This window comes from Canis aureus, chromosome 8 (genome assembly GCF_053574225.1).
Source record: "Canis aureus isolate CA01 chromosome 8, VMU_Caureus_v.1.0, whole genome shotgun sequence".
Classification (NCBI taxonomy): domain Eukaryota; kingdom Metazoa; phylum Chordata; class Mammalia; order Carnivora; family Canidae; genus Canis; species Canis aureus.
Window position 1 is genome coordinate 35225024 of NC_135618.1, and position 17481 is coordinate 35242504.

At 50.9% G+C, this 17481-nt stretch overlaps 1 protein-coding gene and 1 long non-coding RNA gene across 3 annotated transcripts; one reads left to right on the top strand and one right to left on the bottom strand.

Annotated features, from left to right (window-relative positions):
• Positions 1-1861: 1861 nt before the first annotated feature.
• Positions 1862-15876, top strand: SYPL2 (synaptophysin like 2). The gene is made up of 6 exons (XM_077905758.1): positions 1862-1939; positions 2016-2090; positions 8969-9093; positions 10263-10464; positions 11578-11769; positions 13122-15876. Exons 1-6 carry the CDS (start codon positions 1886-1888, stop codon positions 13272-13274), a joined length of 801 nt encoding a protein of 266 aa, XP_077761884.1. The 5' UTR covers positions 1862-1885; the 3' UTR covers positions 13275-15876.
• On the bottom strand, positions 2656-17464 carry LOC144318632 (uncharacterized). 2 transcript variants are annotated; one of them, XR_013384685.1, is made up of 5 exons: positions 17114-17464; positions 13090-16595; positions 8918-9003; positions 3956-4225; positions 2656-3643 (listed from the first exon to the last, which is right to left on the bottom strand). It is a non-coding gene; the product is annotated as an uncharacterized LOC144318632 (long non-coding RNA). The 2 variants fall into 2 exon arrangements; XR_013384684.1 differs by having other exon boundaries at positions 13090-13141; positions 17110-17458.
• Positions 17465-17481: the final 17 nt, after the last annotated feature.

Here is a 17481-nt window from a genome sequence, read left to right on the forward strand (position 1 = left end):
TTCCATCTTTCCAAGAAGCTCCCTCTTGCCCTTTTATAGTCAACCCCCCAGCAAGTAGTAAGACTACTTGGTAGATGTGGGATTCTTGCTGTATTATTCTGAATCTTATGGTTGTGTTATATTCTGTATGCATATCGTTGTAAACATTGGTAATAAGTATTTCATATTTGTGTAGTGTGGGCATTTACACACATCACAGCACTTAATCCTCTTGACGCCCCTTTGGGGTAAGTAGGGCAGACATTATTATTCCTATTCTATGGTTAAGGAACCTAAAACTGTAGAACAGTTTATTAAGAATTGGATTGGGGGAAGCCTGGGTGGCTCAGTGGTTGAGCCTCTGCCCCTGAGAGCGTGATCCCCGGGTCCTGGGACCGAGTCCCATATCAGACTCCCCATAGGAAGCCTGCTTCTCCCTCTGCCTATGTCTCTGCCTCTTTTTGTGTCTCTCAGGAATAAATAAAATCCTTTTAAAAATTGGGACTCTCTTGTTTCTTATTTCATCTAGATTTGCATGGAAATATGTTGGAGAAGTTTCCTTCAAGTGCAGCCATTCCCTCCTACCCGAACTTTGGTAAGTCACTGTACCCAATGCGGGTATGAATTGTATTAATAACAGCTAAAGGGCAGCCGGGTGGCTCCGCGGTTTAGCGCCGCCTTCAGCGCAGGGCGTGATCCCGGAGACTCGGGGTCGAGTCCCACGTCGGGCTCCCTGCGTGGAGCCTGCTTCTCTCTCTGCCTTTGTCCCCGCCTCTCTCTCTCTGTCTCAAATAAATAAAATCTTAAAAAAAAAAAAAAAACAGCTAAATGTTTGTTTAAAAAGTAGTCATTCTAAAGCCCTCCAGTAATGACTTTGTGACGGGGTGGGAGGGATACATACCGCGAGCCGGTTCTACAGAGGCACAGGCGGGTGTCACCTCCTGGCCGCAGCCCCCTGGCTCACTCGGTGACCTTGGACAAATCCCTTAACCTTCCACTACTTACACTTACAATCCAGGAGGCCGAACGTGTCACATTCATAACTGCTCCCTCGGGCCTCCTGCCAAACACTGCTTTGAAAACTAGGGACCGATGTAAGGCCGATCAGAACGCAACTGCCAACTTCTCAATGCAAATACTCTGCGAGCCCCCTATTCCTCAAAGACTCTTTCGCTCTCATTTAAGTAGTGCTGCGTATTTTAAGGGAGAATGAGTTTATACTTTGCAAAGGTTAATAACTTGTCAGCCACTAACATACGAACGCCTTTTGTTGTTGAAAGATTAAGCGGACGCCCAGCTAGACGGAATAAAAAGTGAGCGACTTCCCTGGTATTGCCCTTCCCCTCTGTAGTGGCCCCCGGAGATTCTTGGGAGCAAGCAGTTTGTTAACTCAAGTGGGGTCTAGAACCTTATTTCGACACGGATCATGCTTTATGCAAGTCCTGTGGATTCTGAGCACCGCGGCGCCGAAGGCACACGGGGCGGGATGGGCTGGGGACCGTGCGTGCGGCCCAGCGCCGGCCTCGGCCCGGCCCGGCTGCGGGTGCGCCTGGGGACCGCGGCTCCCGCGGCTCCCCGCCCCGAAGCCGAGCCCGTCGCCGCCCAGGCGCCCGCGGAGGCCACGGGTCCCTTTAAGGCGCCCCGCGAGCGGGCCCGGAGCCCGGGGGCGGGAGGAGGGTGCGCGGGCGCTCGCCACGTGACTCGGCGGCCAAGTGCGCTCGCCAGTTTGACAGAAGTTTGAATCGGCCCCGGCGGCTCGGTGCAGCCGGAGCGGCAGCGCGCGGTCCCCGCGTCGGCCGCCCCCGCCGCCCCCGCCGCCCCCGCCGCCCGCCGAGCCCCGCCGAGCCCCGCCGGTCCCCGCTCGCCCCGCCGCCCCCGCCGCCCCCGCCGCCCCCGCCGCGCCGGCATGTCTGCGACCGAGGGCTCGAGTCGCGCGGCGGACAAGTCGCCGCGCCAGCAGGTACTCCCCGCCCCGGCTGTCGCCCCCTCCCCGGGGAGTCGGCGGGACCCTCCCTGAGCGCCGCCCGTCTCCGCAGGTGGACCGCCTGCTGGTGGGGCTGCGCTGGCAGCGGCTGGAGGAGCCGCTGGGCTTCATCAAAGTTCTCCAGTGGGTGAGTCGGCTCCGGCCGCGGGCTATTTCGGGAGCTTGGGCCGTGACGCCGGCCCGAAGCAATGTGGCCGGAGCGGGGGGCGGCGACAGGTGGGCGGGGGAGGGGCGGGCCGGGGCTGCTCCTCCAGCGCCGGGGGCAGGGGGGTGCGAGCGGGGCCCGCGGAGCCCGGGATTCGGTCCTTCTATGTGCAAGGAGCCCTTGCCCAGGGCGCTCACATTTCACCCGGGCGACAGGACCCGGGTGTAACCTTTCCAGAACTCTGATCCTGCACATACCACTCCTCGGTGGCAGAGGGGGGAGGAGGACAAGGAGGACGAGGAAAGCCACGGAGGGCAGAGGAGGGAAGGAGGCGGGCGATGGAAACCATCCTGCCCCCAAACCCACTAGGACCTGGCTGATCTTGAAAATGGGCTCCGGGGGACAGGGTCCTGGCTGGGAGTTGTCCTGTCCAGGTCACCAGAATAATCTGGATTCAAGTGACTGAGTGAAAGGGGGAATGAATGAATGAATGGATGAATGAATGAAGTCTATGGGTCTAGGATTAAATAAAAAATATGAAGACAATAAACATCACACTGTGTCCAAATGTGCTTGTAAAATAAGGTAAAACATTGAGTTGGGAAGATGGAGCTCTGGGTTTCAGACCTGGACCTACCTGCCTTTTCCAGCTATGTGACCTTGGGCAAGTCACTTCCCTGGACCTCAGTTTCTCACGTTAGTTAACTGTTAGTCACACCATCCCTAGGGTCCCCTTCTGTTCTAAACGGGTTGGTATGCTAGAATATTGCCCTCCATTAGACTCACCCTGTGACCTTGAAGAAATCACTTGCCTGTGGCCTCAGTTTACCTCTGTAATGGTCCAGGGGAAATACCATCTCCTTGCCTGACTGGTACTTGGAGATATAGGTATGTTCTCTGTCCTTACCAGTGCCCAAGGCGTCCTGAGTGTAAGTCAGGAATGTGGACAGGTCAGTCTTTCAAATCATGACAACTTGTTGGAAGCATTTAGTGCACTATAACAGAAGAGATTTAAGTTAGACAATCCACACACCATTTGTGCTTTCACTTAATTAATTTATGTGCTTTCAGCACAGAATTCAGCTAGGCAATAAGTTACCGTTAATACGGAAGAGGATGGAGTTCTAAAGGGCTTTTAACTCACTGGAGATAGGAGTTAGCGCTGTGTCACCAATTCCTGAATCATCCTTTGGATGGGAATCATCAGATCTGGAATTCAGTGGCAATAGTGCATGTAGGGTTATCTCCAGATATCTGAGACCTTGACTGGGGCTACAGGCCAGGCAAGGCGCTCCCAAGTGGAAACTCTGGGACCTAGTGGGGACTTTCCATTCTCCTCACTGCCTCAAGAGCAGTTGGATGGACTGCTGACTGAGCTCTTTTATACTCCCACCCCCACTTCCCTTCAGGACTAGAGTGGTGGCCATATAAGAATGATATTAAGGTCTCAGTACCAGTGGTGGCCATATAAGAATGATGTTAAGGCTCCATGTGACTGCCATCCAGAACAAGGGAGCCATTATGAGGAGCAGAACCTGAAATATAAGAGTACAATTTTATCATTAAACTAGACAAATGGATCTAAGGGGAATTTGACAAAGACTGTCAAGGGGTGAGGGAAACAATGAGGATCATTATTAGACCATAGAATCTTCGTTGGTGGGGGGGGGGGGATTCCGAAAAGCTTCCCTCTTCAGTCCTTCTATCCTTTTCTGAATGCCCCCCACCCCAATACCCACATTTCTGTAAAGGCTGAGCAAAGCAATGCCTAGGAAAATGATCCAGTCTCCTCCCAGGGCCAGCACTGATGCCTACGTCAAGACCCATTTGACTTTTATGATCCTCACCTTCTCAGAGAGGGGGTGATGCCTTTCTCTCAGTGCTAAATCCAGGGGCCCAGGCTAGACTCTGAACTCAGCCTTCATTCGAAGGACAGCGTCAAAGGGAGACATGATTTGCTTTTGCTGCCGTGCTAGCAGAGCTTGAGTTTCACTTGCCCTGAGTCTCTCCAGGATGAGCTAATGTGAAAGTACACAGGAACCAGCACCAGAAATGACAGTAAAATATCCTTTTGGATTTTCACTCATCTCCTGCTTGGGGGATCCAATGTTCCTGGACTGGAAAAGGAAAAAGAGAAAACACAAATCTTGCATTTATCATAATGATGCTTGAAAACTTGTGTTTTTATTGTTCTCCAAAAGCAGTTTGCTGATACCCTGGTAAGAAGAAAGCAGTGGGGGGATCCCTGGGTGGCGCAGCGGTTTGGCGCCTGCCTTTGGCCCAGGGCGCGATCCTGGAGGCCCAGGATCGAATCCCACGTCAGGCTCCCGGTGCATGGAGCCTGCGTCTCTGCCTCCCTCTCTCTCTCTCTCTCTCTCTCTCTCTGTGTGACTATCATACATAAATTAAAAAAAAAAAAAAGAAGAAAGCAGTGTTAGTCTTTTATTCATTAGGAGTGTGGCTTAGAGTGTCTTTTTTTTTTAAGATTTTATTTATTTATTCATGAGAAACACAGAGAGAGGCAGAGACACAGGCAGAGGGAGAAGAAGGCTCCATGCAGGGAGCCCGACGTGGGACTCGATTCCTGGTCTCCAGGATCACACCCTGGGCTGAAGGCGGCGCTAAACCGCCAAGCCACACCTCATTTCCAATTCTGATGTCTCACTAAATCTTCACAAAGCTAGCGAAATGACATGGGTATAGACCAATTATTAAAGAATTGGTTTCTTAAAAAAAGAAAAAGGCAGATTGTGAGGTCAATGGGCTTTGGTTTACATTAAGTCTCCTCTGCTTTCTAGTCATGGAATCTAGGGTACCTGGGGTAAGTAAAATCTTTGTGGGCCGTGGTTTCTTATCTGTAAATGAGGGGAGATCTATTATAGGAGGTGACTTCTATAAAGCATCCAAGCATTCAATCCAAGAAATCCAGGAGATATTCAGTAAGTGTTGGCTCCCCTTCCTTTTGTTTATAGACCTCCCCTTTCCCCTAAATTTCCTCTTTATACAGACTGTCAGCTAGATTTGTCCTTTGATTAGATTACTCAAATGTCACCACCAGATCCTCATTTTGAGGGTAAGGCATCAAGGAATCCTGGATTACTCAGTCACTGTTTCCATAGTAAGTCATATTATCATTAACTGGGTGTATCCCTAATCAATAATTCACCTTTGAGGTGCCAAAGCCACTTACTTGGCTCCAGGATCTCTATAAAGAAAATAAGCTATTTCAGCTGGTGTAGGGGAATGCGAAAGAATACCACCAGAGTCCATAAAACCACTGAGATGACTGTAGAGGTAAGAGTAGGGGGAGAACTCATCTTCCTTGTGCCCTGCACTAACTGGGGTTCTCAAAGGATCATCACCATCCAGCAAGTCAGCACCAAACTGGCAAGGTGATTCTGGCCACCTGTCACCTGTATCAGAGATACAGAGACGAGCAGGAGTGCAGTGTATGACCATCACTGTCCCCAGCAATACAGTTCCAAGAGGAAGAAGGCTGGTTGGCATTAGAGACTTAGAGATTCCCTCCCCACCTCTCCCCTCTCAGTGACTCCTTGGCTACTGCTCTTTTTGAGCAGTTTGCTGAACTCAGGCCCTTGTGTTCAGTGATATGGATGGTTTCAGTTCTATCCTGCTCCTCTCTGTGCCTCAGTCACCTGGCACATTCTGGTTCCAAAAGGTGGAGGAGGCTGGGTCAGGGTGTCTTTCTCTGCCACCTGCATCCCAGGTGCAGAGCTCCTCCCTGCCTCCTTATAATCTTCACTGAACATAGGAAAGATCTCTCTCTCTCTCTCTCTCTCTCTCTCTCTCTCTCCCCCTCTCCCTCTCCCTCTCTTTCTGTCTCTGTTGCTCGCTCTCGCTCTCGCTCTCTTTTGGCCTTAATAACTTTGTGATGCAGAATTTTAGTTTGTTTATTTGAACATTACACTTTTTTTTCTCCTTGACATAAACTGTCAAGAGAAGGTACTGGGTCTTATTCATTCATCTTTGTGTCACCAGCACTTGGCACATAGCAGATGGTTCATAACTGTTTGTTGATGAATGAATGAAGTAGAAAGCACTGGACAGGGAATGAGGAGATGTGAATTCTAAGGCTAGCTCTCACAATCACTAAATGTGACCTTGGGAGAGTTACTTGATCTTTTGGGACTTTAGTTTCCACCTCTGTGAAGTGAGACCACTGGGCGTAACGATCTCTGAGATCTTTTTTTGCTCTGATGTCCTGTGAACCTGTGAGGTTCCCCTCAGATTTTTCCCTTTGTCCACTTACACAGCAAACTTTATGTTATCTGGCATCACATGACTGCCTGATATTCAGATTTAATTATGTATTCTGATTGATAAAGAATTATGTAAGGTGTTTCTGGATTCCTGACTTTCAAAGAATCAAAATAGAAGAGGAAACAGTTAGTACTCCAGCTATTTGTGGTATATTTCACTCTTTGAGGAATCATAGAGCAGGGTTTAGGATTTTCAGAACTTCTAGGTTACCATCTAGACATTAGCAGAACTTTGGACAATGATGGTAAAGTTCTATAACCTGTGTTGTCCAATATGGTACCTGCTAGTCACATGTAGCTATTGAAATGTGGCTATTGTGACTCAACAGCTGAATTTTTAATTTTATTTAATTTTAATGAACTTGAGTGTAAATAGCCGCACTTGGCTAGTGGCTACCATGGTGGATAGTCCAGCTCTAAATTACGAGTTCCATGAAGACAGAGATTTTTCTCTTTTGTTCACTACTAAATGATAGTGCTTAAAACAGTGCCTGGTACACAGTAGATGCTCAGTGTCATCCTTCTGTAGATGTGCCTGTCAAGGAAGTGCTGGTGAGGAGAAAGCTCCACAATTGACCACTCATTGCCCCAAGTTAGAAATACCTATTTTCTTAGGGGACCTCTATAGCGCTAACTGCCAACGGATAAAAATATGTCCAACTGTGCTGCCCTTCCTAGAATGTGACACTCTAATTGTGTGTCCAGTTCTCAGCGCCAGAGGCTAAGAGGAATAAAGAAACTTGTAAGAAGCTGACATAAATTCCAGAATTCCTATGACAAAAGAGCTAGAGGAGCACCATTGTTATGCCAGTGAGGAGGCTTGGAGTATATAAAAGGTAATGATGCAGAAGCTTTGGGCAACTTCTCTTCAGCTCTGTCAACATGAGCAAACAGGTCTCTATCTCAGCCTCTGTAAACGAAGCCAGATGAGGTTATTCAGGCATTGGAAAGAGCTATACTCTCTCCTTTTCTGAATGTTTTTAAAAATGAAGACAATTCTCATTTGTCTGAACTAAACCTCATGGAGACAGAGAGGTGCTCATTATGACCTTTAGAGAGGGGTGAGCAGCTCCAGCGTGGACAAGAGCTGCCAGGCCAGGCGATGCAAGGCAGGGCAGTGGCACCAGACACCACCCAGGGGCAGAGCACAGCTGCTGGCAAGCCCAGCCAAGAGCACTCTGATAGCATTACTCTCTTCCAGTGAGAGAAAGGCCTCTGGATTGCCTGCTCCAAAGCCCTCATTTTACAGACAAGAAAACTGAGACTCAAAGTGGAGTGACTTACTTGAGCTCATCCAGCTAATGAGTGACTGGACCCGGACTAGAACCCACATTTCCAAACTCCTAACCCAGGTCTCTTTTCCCTCTGTAACACTGTCAAGCATTAGCAAAATCCTGTGCACACAACTCTACTCTAAACTCTGGGTGCAAGGCTGGGATGTAGATGAGCTGTCTTCTAGGTGCTTAATGTCCAAGACACCAAGACACGGAAAAACATACAGAAAACGGTCATTAACAGAATAAGCTCTGTGCTTATTAAGAATGATTACATCATGTGCAAGCCTGGACGAGGTAAGTGCACAGGAAATGGGGCCTGAGCAGATGACGTGGGAGGATCAGAGATTCCAGCTTCTCACCTCCTTTTCTAACCAGTGTGTTTCCCCAGAAAGAAATCTGAAAACCATAGGTTGGGGAAATTTCATCTCACTCAAGACAGGAGGTTTAGTCAGATGTGATGAAAGGTGGAGAGGAAAACAATTCAAGTGATCTGAAATGCCTCGGGTTCTTAACACTGAGTGATGGCAGCACCCGCAGATTACAAAGGGCAACACCACTGGAGAAAGAGTGGAGGCCGATAAGGCAAGTGGAAGGTACTTTTCTCTGGGCCTGAGCCAGGACTGTCAGCATAGACGCAGCCAGCCCTGCTGCTGCGAGAAAAGTATGTTTGGGGGAAGAGGGGTTGGGCTGCCAGACCATGGGACGGCAGCTCCCTGCCTGGCCCCTCCGAAGGCTTGGCGACAGGTGTCCCTTGTAGCTATACCTCCAGTGAGGAAAGAAGCCACTGGAAGGTAGCAACAAGGTAATGACAAGATTCAACGACAGCTTCAAAGGAGAAATATTAGGAATTCCAACACACGCCTGATCTCAGCTGGCACAGAGGAACCTATTTCTAGGGTGGCTCTCCCTTGGGGAGAAAGTTCAAGTCCAGCTTTATGCTAGATATTTCCAAAAGTCTAACTTGCTTTGTGTTGGTCATCCTCTTAAGGAGACTACCTGTGCTCCACTGTCACATCCACCGGGGAGACGTGGAAAGTATCCATTTCCTCTCTCTACATCTCCCTTCCAAGTCAACCTCATTCATTTGGCTATTTGGTCCAGCACTTAGGTGCAGTGAACACGGCATCTGGAGCCTGGAAGGCCAATGGAAGCCACGAGTCCCTGCCCAGGAGGGACTTGATTAAAGGGAATCCTCCCCCACCCCCATAACTGCACCTGCGGAGAGTCAGAAGGTGGTTTTGATGGGATATACCTTGGCTGGTTGAGGGCTTCCGACTCTCAAAGTGGCTTCCCTCTCCCTCAGCTCTTTGCTATTTTCGCCTTCGGGTCCTGCGGCTCCTACAGCGGGGAGACAGGAGCAACAGTTCGCTGCAACAACGAAGCCAAAGATGTGAGCTCCATCATTGTTTTGTTCGGCTATCCCTTCAGGTGAGCAGGAACTGATTCCGACCCCACACAGCCTCTCTCGCTGGTTTGGCAGGACCTGCTTGGTCTCTTCCTCCTCCAGAAACCTAAAGACTTTTTTGCTGAGTGCCACTCCAGGTTCAGATAGAACTATAAGACTTGGGTCCTCCCTGCCCGTTAACAATCTCAGACACACACACACACACACACACACACACACACACAGAATTTCAGACACACTAGCCATACGGAAACATCAAGGAAACTCAAATAGATCATTGTTATAATAATGTTCCAGTCCACAGATGACCATTAGCAGGTGACATAGTTCCTACAGGAAGAACCCTTGCAGTTTGGGATGGAGGTTTCCAGGAGTCGGGGCTAGTTGTTCAGGTCTTTCTTGACCTCCAGCAACCTTCTTCCTGCCTTGAAGGTTAGGGAGCTTGAGCCTAGGGAGGGGAATCCCAACTGTTCAGAGGAGAATCGGGGACAGGGCTCATTTTCTCAGAAAGTTTTAGTACCAACAGCTAAGTTAGGTTAACTATCTTTTGTTTATAACAGAGTGATTTTTTTTCTTTGTCCTGATTTTGTACCATATAGTCTCATGGGGTGGGGGTGGGGGGCGTTCACTAAATAAGGCCTGAGAATGGGCAAGTCCAACCTTAACCTGGCCACCGTGGACCTGTGCTTTCCCAGGGGCAAAATGAAGCTGATCTCCCTGGTGGTTTAACAGTCACCATATCTGGGCAAGGTGGATGACTGTTGGGTAGTGGCTGAATGGGAGGTAGAGTTGGACCAGAATTCCAGGGATGTTCCTGTCTTTTTTTTTTTTTTTTAAGATTTTTTTATTTATTCGTAAGAGACACAGAGAGAGGCAGAGACACAGGCAGAGGGAGAAGCAGGCTCTCTGTGGGGAGCCCGATGCGGGACTCAATCCCAGGACCCCGGGGTCACGCCCTGAGCTGAAGGCAGCTGCTCAACCACTGAGCCACCCAGGCGTCCCTGGGAATGTTCCTGTCTTGACTACAAGGTTGCCTCCAGGAACGACCCTCCCCCCACACCCCTTTCCTTGGCTCTGTAAGAGTCCCGGGGTGGGAAGTAGCACAGGACTACTCCCACAGCAGGGACAGTCCCCTGCCTCCACTGGGAGAGGACTGCCCCGAGCTCAGGATGGCATCCCCTGCCACCTGCAGGTTGAACCGGGTCCAGTATGAGATGCCCCTCTGCGATGATGACTCCACCTCCAAGATCATGCACCTGATGGGGGATTTCTCTGCTCCTGCTGAGTTCTTTGTGACCCTGGGCATCTTTTCCTTCTTCTACACCATGGCTGCGCTGGTCCTGTACCTGCGCTTTCACAACCTCTACACAGAGAACAGGCGCTTCCCACTGGTGGTGAGTGGGCACAGGCCAGAAGGGATGGGCGGGGAAACTAAGGAGATATGCGTTCTGGGACTGAGGCCACATGGAGGGGAGAGGACATCCATATGTGGAACCTCCTGAGTCTCCCACCAGCTCTTTGCCCTTCATACCCTTTGGGTTCTGTGGCTCCCACGGCTCCGAGGACGCCGCCTCTCCCAACCTCCCATCATTTGCTGTGCTCACAGAAAGCATAATAGCATCAAGAAGTAGGCTCTGGAGTCACACTGCCTGGGTTCAAATTCCAGGACAGTCTTTACTAACTGTGCTCTTGGACAAGTCACTTCTCCTCTCCAGACCTCAGTTTCCTCAATATAAAATGGGGATAAGATAATACCTATCTCATAGTGTTTGGGGGAGGTGAGTGAAGCTGCATATAAAATATCTGGTGTAGGGTTAGCTTCAATAAGCGTTAGCTATCATTAATGTTGTTCCCCTTCTACCACCTTCCTATCCCAGGCATGCAAGGTGGAAGGGGTGCCTTAGAGAACCCCATTTGTCTCCTGCAGTCTGCTTTCACACTGCCTTCAGTTGTAGCTGAGCAATGATGATCAGAGGAAAGGCTTGAAGGCGAGGGTGGGGAGTTTAGGCCACCTAGGTTTGGGGGTGACAGTGACTAGCAGCTGTTTTTTTTTTTTTTTTTAGTCTTTTATTTATTTATGATAGTCACACAGAGAGAGAGAGAGGCAGAGACATAGGCAGAGGGAGAAGCAGGCTCCAGGCACCGGGAACCCGATGTGGGACTCGATCCCGGGTCTCCAGGATCGCGCCCTGGGCCAAAGGCAGGCGCCAAACCGCTGCGCCACCCAGGGATCCCTAGCAGCTGTTTTGATAGACTGTTGTCTGACTTCGTTCTGAGGGCCTGGGCAGGGGTAGCCCTGGGTGGCAGGGTTCCTTTGGTGGCAGTGAAGAGATTCCTTAAGATGATCTGGGCTCTTTGAGGCTCCAGGTGTTGGGTAGGATAGCAAGGGGTAGCTGTCCCGGACCCCAAGATCCCAGTGCATTATGACCTTATGACCAGAGGAAAAAAAGTAGACAACGAGAGGGGGGCCTTTCTGAGTGTGTTTCCTGTCCCTCTGCTCCTCCTAGGACTTCTGTGTGACTGTCTCCTTCACCTTCTTCTGGCTGGTAGCTGCAGCTGCCTGGGGCAAGGGCTTGACAGACATCAAGGGGGCCACGCGGCCATCCAGCCTGACTGCAGCCATGTCTGTGTGCCACGGGGAGGAAGCAGTGTGCAGTGCCGGCGCCACGCCCTCCATGGGCCTGGCCAACATCTCTGTGGTGAGACCTGTGACCGCTGAAGGGGCGTCGGGGAGGCAGTGCTATCTCAGGTACCTGGGCCTCGCCCGGTGGCAGGTTCTGAGGGGAACAGACAGGCCATCTCTCCACTGGTATTCCCTGCAACTGGAGCTGGTGACCCCTGCACCTAAGAGTGGCTGCTGGTCCCTGGTTGACCCTGAGAAGACATTTTGCTTTGGGGGGTGGGGAACCTAAGAGCCACGTAGCCTCCTGTTCTTTCCTCCTGTAGTGTCTTCCCATTTCCCTTCTCCCCATGTCCAGGCATGCTCTCTGCGACTGCCTCCCACTCCTCCTGCCTCTTTACAATATGTGTGTGTGTGTGTCTCTGTGCGCGTGCAAGATGTGAAGGGGAGCACAGAGTGTGGCTGGGCTCAAGACTGGGAGCAGACCCGGAGTGAGAAGGGGTTCATTGTCACTCGGGCCTCCAGACTGGAAAGAGGCTCTGGGCAGAGGTGGGTCCAGCTGGTACGCACATGTTTGGCCACCCCAGTTGTTAAGATTGTGGAAATTTTTCCATATCAGTTGGTAAATAGCTGAGCCCTCGAGCTTTTCAAATGTGCCCTCACCTTAGCCCTGCCCTGAAAATGACCTGGAACTCCCCAAGGTCCAGCAACTGAAGAGTTTCATTGCTGGCACACCAGGGAGCCTTCTAGACCTTGCTAGAACCCTGCTGATAGATTTTAGTCCCCAAGAGCTTATTGTAAAAATTTTCACACACACAGTAAAGTTGAAAGAATTTTACAATGAACACCCACACACTCGTCGCCCAAACTGTACCATTAACATTTTACTAGACTCGCTTTATCACATACCTATCTGCCTCTCTTCATCCATCAAACCATCTTATTTTTAATGCATTTTGAAGTTAACTGCAGACATCAGCACACTCCCACCCGAATACATCCTGCTGATAGGCTTTTAAGTATTTTTGAATAAATATTTGAATATGGCCCTGCCTGGGTCCCTGGCCCTAGGAAAGGAGCACCTTGGACAGCTCTGGTCCCACCCACCCTTGGAAAAGGCCCTCAAAACAGTGCTGTGGATAGCGCCACTAGAGCCCTTGCTCCGTGCTCTGTTTTGCATGATGCTTCACTCCAGGGGCCAGATTCTCCTAGTGATCAAGCTACAGCTCAGGTGCATGCTGTGGACAGTTACAGACTTTTACCAGAGAACCCCTAGTGGGCACTGGCATTGAACCCGGCCTCTACATCCCGTCCCCTGAAGTCCAGTCTCCCTAGCCCTCTATGCTCTTCTCCCACCCACCACACGAACAACTCCCTGTTCCCACAATGCTTTCTTTACCATTCTCACAAACTTCTTTGATGTCTTTGCAGCTCTTCGGCTTTATCAACTTCTTTCTGTGGGCCGGGAACTGTTGGTTTGTGTTCAAGGAGACCCCATGGCATGGGCAGGGCCAGGGCCAGGACCAGGGCCAGGGCCCTAGCCAGGAGAGCGCAGCTGAGCAGGGAGCGGTGGAGAAGCAGTAAGCAGCCCCCCATCTGGCTACTCCTGAACAGGACAGCACCTCTTCAACAACCTCCAGCTTCCAAGACCTCCCTCTTCCTTCTCCAACTCCCCTTCCCCCATCATTCTGGGCTTTGAGCTTTGAGACGTCATCGTGGATGGATGGGCATCAGCTGTCAGAAACCCAGGGCAGCCCACCCAGTGGCTTCCTATCCCTCCTTTTACTGAAGCCTCTGGTGGTAGGAGCTCAGTGCTCCTTGTCCACTGCCTGGACCTCAGCATCTTACTTGGGATCTTACTTGTACCTTTACAGCCTCTGAGAACGAGCCTCTACTGCAGGAGAGTTTGGGGCAGGAGACCAGAGTCCTGAGACCGGTTCCTAGCAGCCACTTCTATCAACCTGTCGGCTTCAATAAAAGTCAGGGGGGGAGGGGATTGGCCGGCAGCCTTCTTCCTGGTCTCTTGCATGAAGAGCCCACCAGTGGTTTGGTGGCCCCTCTTCAATGGCTGTCATCTAAGCCTTGTTTCTGCCCTGATCTCCTGTCAGTTGGAGCTCTCCTACTTTTTCCTCTGGCCCCTGCTCACCCACAGAGCCTATCATGTGGGAACCCAAGAGGCCAACTAGCCTAGAAAACAGCTCTGTAGAGGGTCCTGATGAGGCCTGGACTCAGTGGGGAGCAGATATATTGCAACTGGCTTGCAACTTCAAGAAACTGAAGCCAGGAAACTGTCTGGGGAAGCAGTTTCTTCTATTCCCTCAATCCTCCCACCCCTCCAGGCTCTGGCACTTTCTACCAACACTAGAAGCTCCTGACCTTCCTCCCTGTCCTCCTTCTTGGGCTTAGTCTCCCATATCGGACACAAGATGAGGGGTCTAGGAGCATCTCCATCTCAGCCCTCCCTTCCTCCAGCCGCTCCGTCCATCTCCCTTCCCCAGCCTCTTGGGTCTGAGGCATTCAAGATCCTTTTCCATGTCTGTCCAGGCCTTCCTTTCATTCCTGTGGGTCCAGAGAGGGCTTTGGAAGGGCCCAAAGGACCATCACGAGGCTAAGTTGCCCCAGAGCCCCAGGACATGGATGGATGGGCCCATTTCTTCCTCATTTCCCCCAAACCACAATTCCTTCTTTGGCCTCTCTTTCATACTTCTTTGTCTCACCTTCACGAAAGAATGTGGCCTCTCGGTTTGCCCTCTGTCCCTCCCAGGCTCTAACCCTCTCCACCCCAACCCCAGTCCAGGGCAGGCCAATGCTATTGGTGCTTCTTCACTTTGGGACCCAGTTCCATATTTGTCTTTGATGTGTCTCCTCTTTCTGACACCTCCTTCAGTCCCTCTCTGAACCCCAGGGCCTAAGAGTCAATGCTGACTGGGAAAAGGCCATCCAGCTCCTCCCCAACTCGAAGCACTTCAGTCTGCCCTGGCCATCGGGCTGCTCAGGGAAGGATGAAGAAGGATGAAGAATCCAGCCATTTCCCAATCCAGTGCCAATTAACCGATTTATCATCCCAAAGGTGAATGTGCCCTGTGCCAATTTCTCCTCAGGACGGAGACAACCCCTCCAACCTTCTCACCTCCCTAAACACCATTCACAGTGCAGATTACCAGGGTCCCCAGAGGACAGAGTCTTTGACTTTGGGCCAATCATTTCTTCTTTGGGTCAGAGTTTCCCCACTGGACAGGGGGAGTGTGAGATTTACGTCCTCAAATGCTCTAGAACCCTTCAGTGAAAGAATTAGTTTTTTGTTTTGTTTTTAGATTTTGGGGGAAGGGATTTGAGGAGGGAAGAGAGGGGATGGGGTTGAGAGTGTTTCTAAGTCTGAACCTCTCTCTGTCCTGAGCTGTCCCCATGGTTACTCAAGAAAGAGGGGGGAACAGTATTGCCTACAGCTCCAGAGACACAGAGAACAAAGAGGTGACCATTTTTCTTAAGCTGGCCCCTGTGAGGGTCTGTGAGCAGCTTCTACTGGAACTTCGTTTGGATTCTGTATATGTATTTATAATTTATTTGAAATGTGATGGATAAAGTGTTCTGATTTGGGGGCTGAAGTTAGCAACTGGCCCTTGAGCTAGGGGAAGGGGGGTGGGGTGGGTATGCACTCCTGCCAAGGACTCCTAGCCCAGAACTCTTCCTAGAGCAGAGAAGGTTCTTTCTCCTCCTCAAGAGGCCGGCTTGTTCTCATCCAGAAGGGCCTTGATTTAGGCTATGGCCTCATTTTCCGTGACCACCCAAAGAGGAAAGGCTACTTCACCTCATTACCTCCAGATGTCTGGGCTAGGCCAACTGCTGAGGGCAGAGCTGTTCTCATAGGACTCATGTCCCCTCCAGTCAGGGCTGGCACCAATGCATTGCCTGGTGGGGCCTGGAGTAGGGGACTGAGTCTGGTTTCTCCAGATTACAGGAGGCCAACAGGCAGGGAACATGCCCTCTGCCCTACTAAATGCTGACCCTGCCAGGGTGCCCGCCAAGGACCCTTTCTGAATTTGCGTTCCCTCCAGTATTATGATCATAGGTCTCCTACTTCTGGGATTGAGGATCGGGGTGGGAGGGAGAATGTTGCATGTTGTTTTCTGGTGCTTGTTATTACACATTTGAATAAACAGTGCTTCAAAGCATTTGCCATAAAGGAGCCAAGACTAGAACCCTTCCAGGGATTTTTTTTTTTCTCTTCCTACCATTGCTTTAGGTTCTTGGACAAATGTCAGCATTTCTACCAAAACATTATTCTACTCCTCTCCACTCTGCATCCCAAGCAGTAGAGTCTGAGTTTTTCCTCTTTTGGTGGCACCAGTTAGTTCAAGGCAAGTAGACTCATTAGAAAATTTGAGCAAACTCAAAAGGCAAGAGACAGTGGCTTCCACAGTGCTATTTCCATTTGCTCTTCTAAACTTCCTGTCAGGAGGTGAGGGCCATATGCCTTGCCCTTTTAACTATGAAGGTTCTTTCTGAACAAACTTGCACCTCTATATCCCTTGCCCTTCTTACAGGCTACCCTTACATTCCCTAGAAAAAACACATTTGGACACAATGTTAAATTCAATTTCAACAAGTTCCTGGACACCCCCCTCCCCCAATCTGTGGCTCTCGGGTTAAGAATCTCTGCCCTCAGAGATTATCTTCCTAGTACTTAAACATTCCCTGGGTGAAAGTGAAAAGAAAGTCTGAGTTCTTGAAGTCACAGACCTTGACTTACTTGCCTCCAATTTGGTTTCCTTTAGCTGAAGGAATGAATCTGGGGTGAGCTGTGAGGGTTGAAGAGGGAAAAGAGGACTAGTATCTCTTTTCTGATGTGATGGGGGGACAGGCTTTGTCTCTTGGTTGTGGGAGGGTGGGAAGAAATGTTATCAGCTGAAAAGAAGAAAGAGGATGATTAAGGTATTTTCCAGGCCTTAGTAAGGAAAATGACAGATCTGATGAGAAATCTCCCTATGCCTAGGCTCTGGTAGCAGCCCTTCCAACAGAGAAAATATTCATTAGAAAAAGGAAGCCAAAGTGATGGATGGAGTCAGGGTCCAGCCAGGGTTTGGGAAGAGGCGGTACAGGGTATCGATCGCAGTTCTCAGGAGGAGAGAAGGATCAGCAGAGATGCTGCAAAGACCAGCAGCCTCGGGGCCGGCTCTGGCTCGGAGACAGCCTTCTGTCATCCTGACAGGTGATCCTGATCAGCTCATCTAGGTCCTCCCAAACCCAGACAACGCCACCCCAGCCCTCTAGACTGCATCAGGGCACCGTGGGTGGCCCACAGAGGAGGCACAACACGGGAGCCGAGGACCCTCCCCCACTCCAACCCTTGTGTCCTTCAGCACATCCAACAGACTCCCTCCCCTTGCCCTTCTGATTCACAGCGCCCACCTCCCTGCACCTACCCTATTCGATCTACGGGGGAGCGAAGTCGCTTCTTGACCGCCAGCCCGGGAAGGGGCGCCAGCCAGCTGGCGGAGGCACGGCTCAGAAGGGCTCTCGGGCAGAGAGAGGGCTGGGGCTGGGGGTGCAGGGAGCTTGCGGGAGCGGGCTGGTAGCACAGAGAGTGGGTGCACAAGGGTTAAGAGAGGGGGTCCCGGGCCTTCGGTCTCTTCGCCCCCCGCAGTTGTGCATTTTGGAGGGGCTCTGGCTGCAAGCTCGGTAGGCAACAGCGCCCCCCCAAGACTACACTTCCCAGAAGGCTGTACGAGAGGGAGCGCGAGGGGCCGACGAGCCGTGGCGCGCTTGCGCAGAGCGTGAGCTGGCGGGGGGA

Coding starts and splice junctions, on each gene's coding strand:
- SYPL2 (XM_077905758.1), top strand. CDS start 1,886: ATGTCTGCGACCGAGGGCTCGAGTCGCGCGGCGGACAAGTCGCCGCGC. Junction 9,094..10,262: donor TTGTTCGGCTATCCCTTCAG/GTGAGCAGGAAC, acceptor TGCCACCTGCAG/GTTGAACCGGGTCCAGTATG. Junction 11,770..13,121: donor GCCTGGCCAACATCTCTGTG/GTGAGACCTGTG, acceptor ATGTCTTTGCAG/CTCTTCGGCTTTATCAACTT.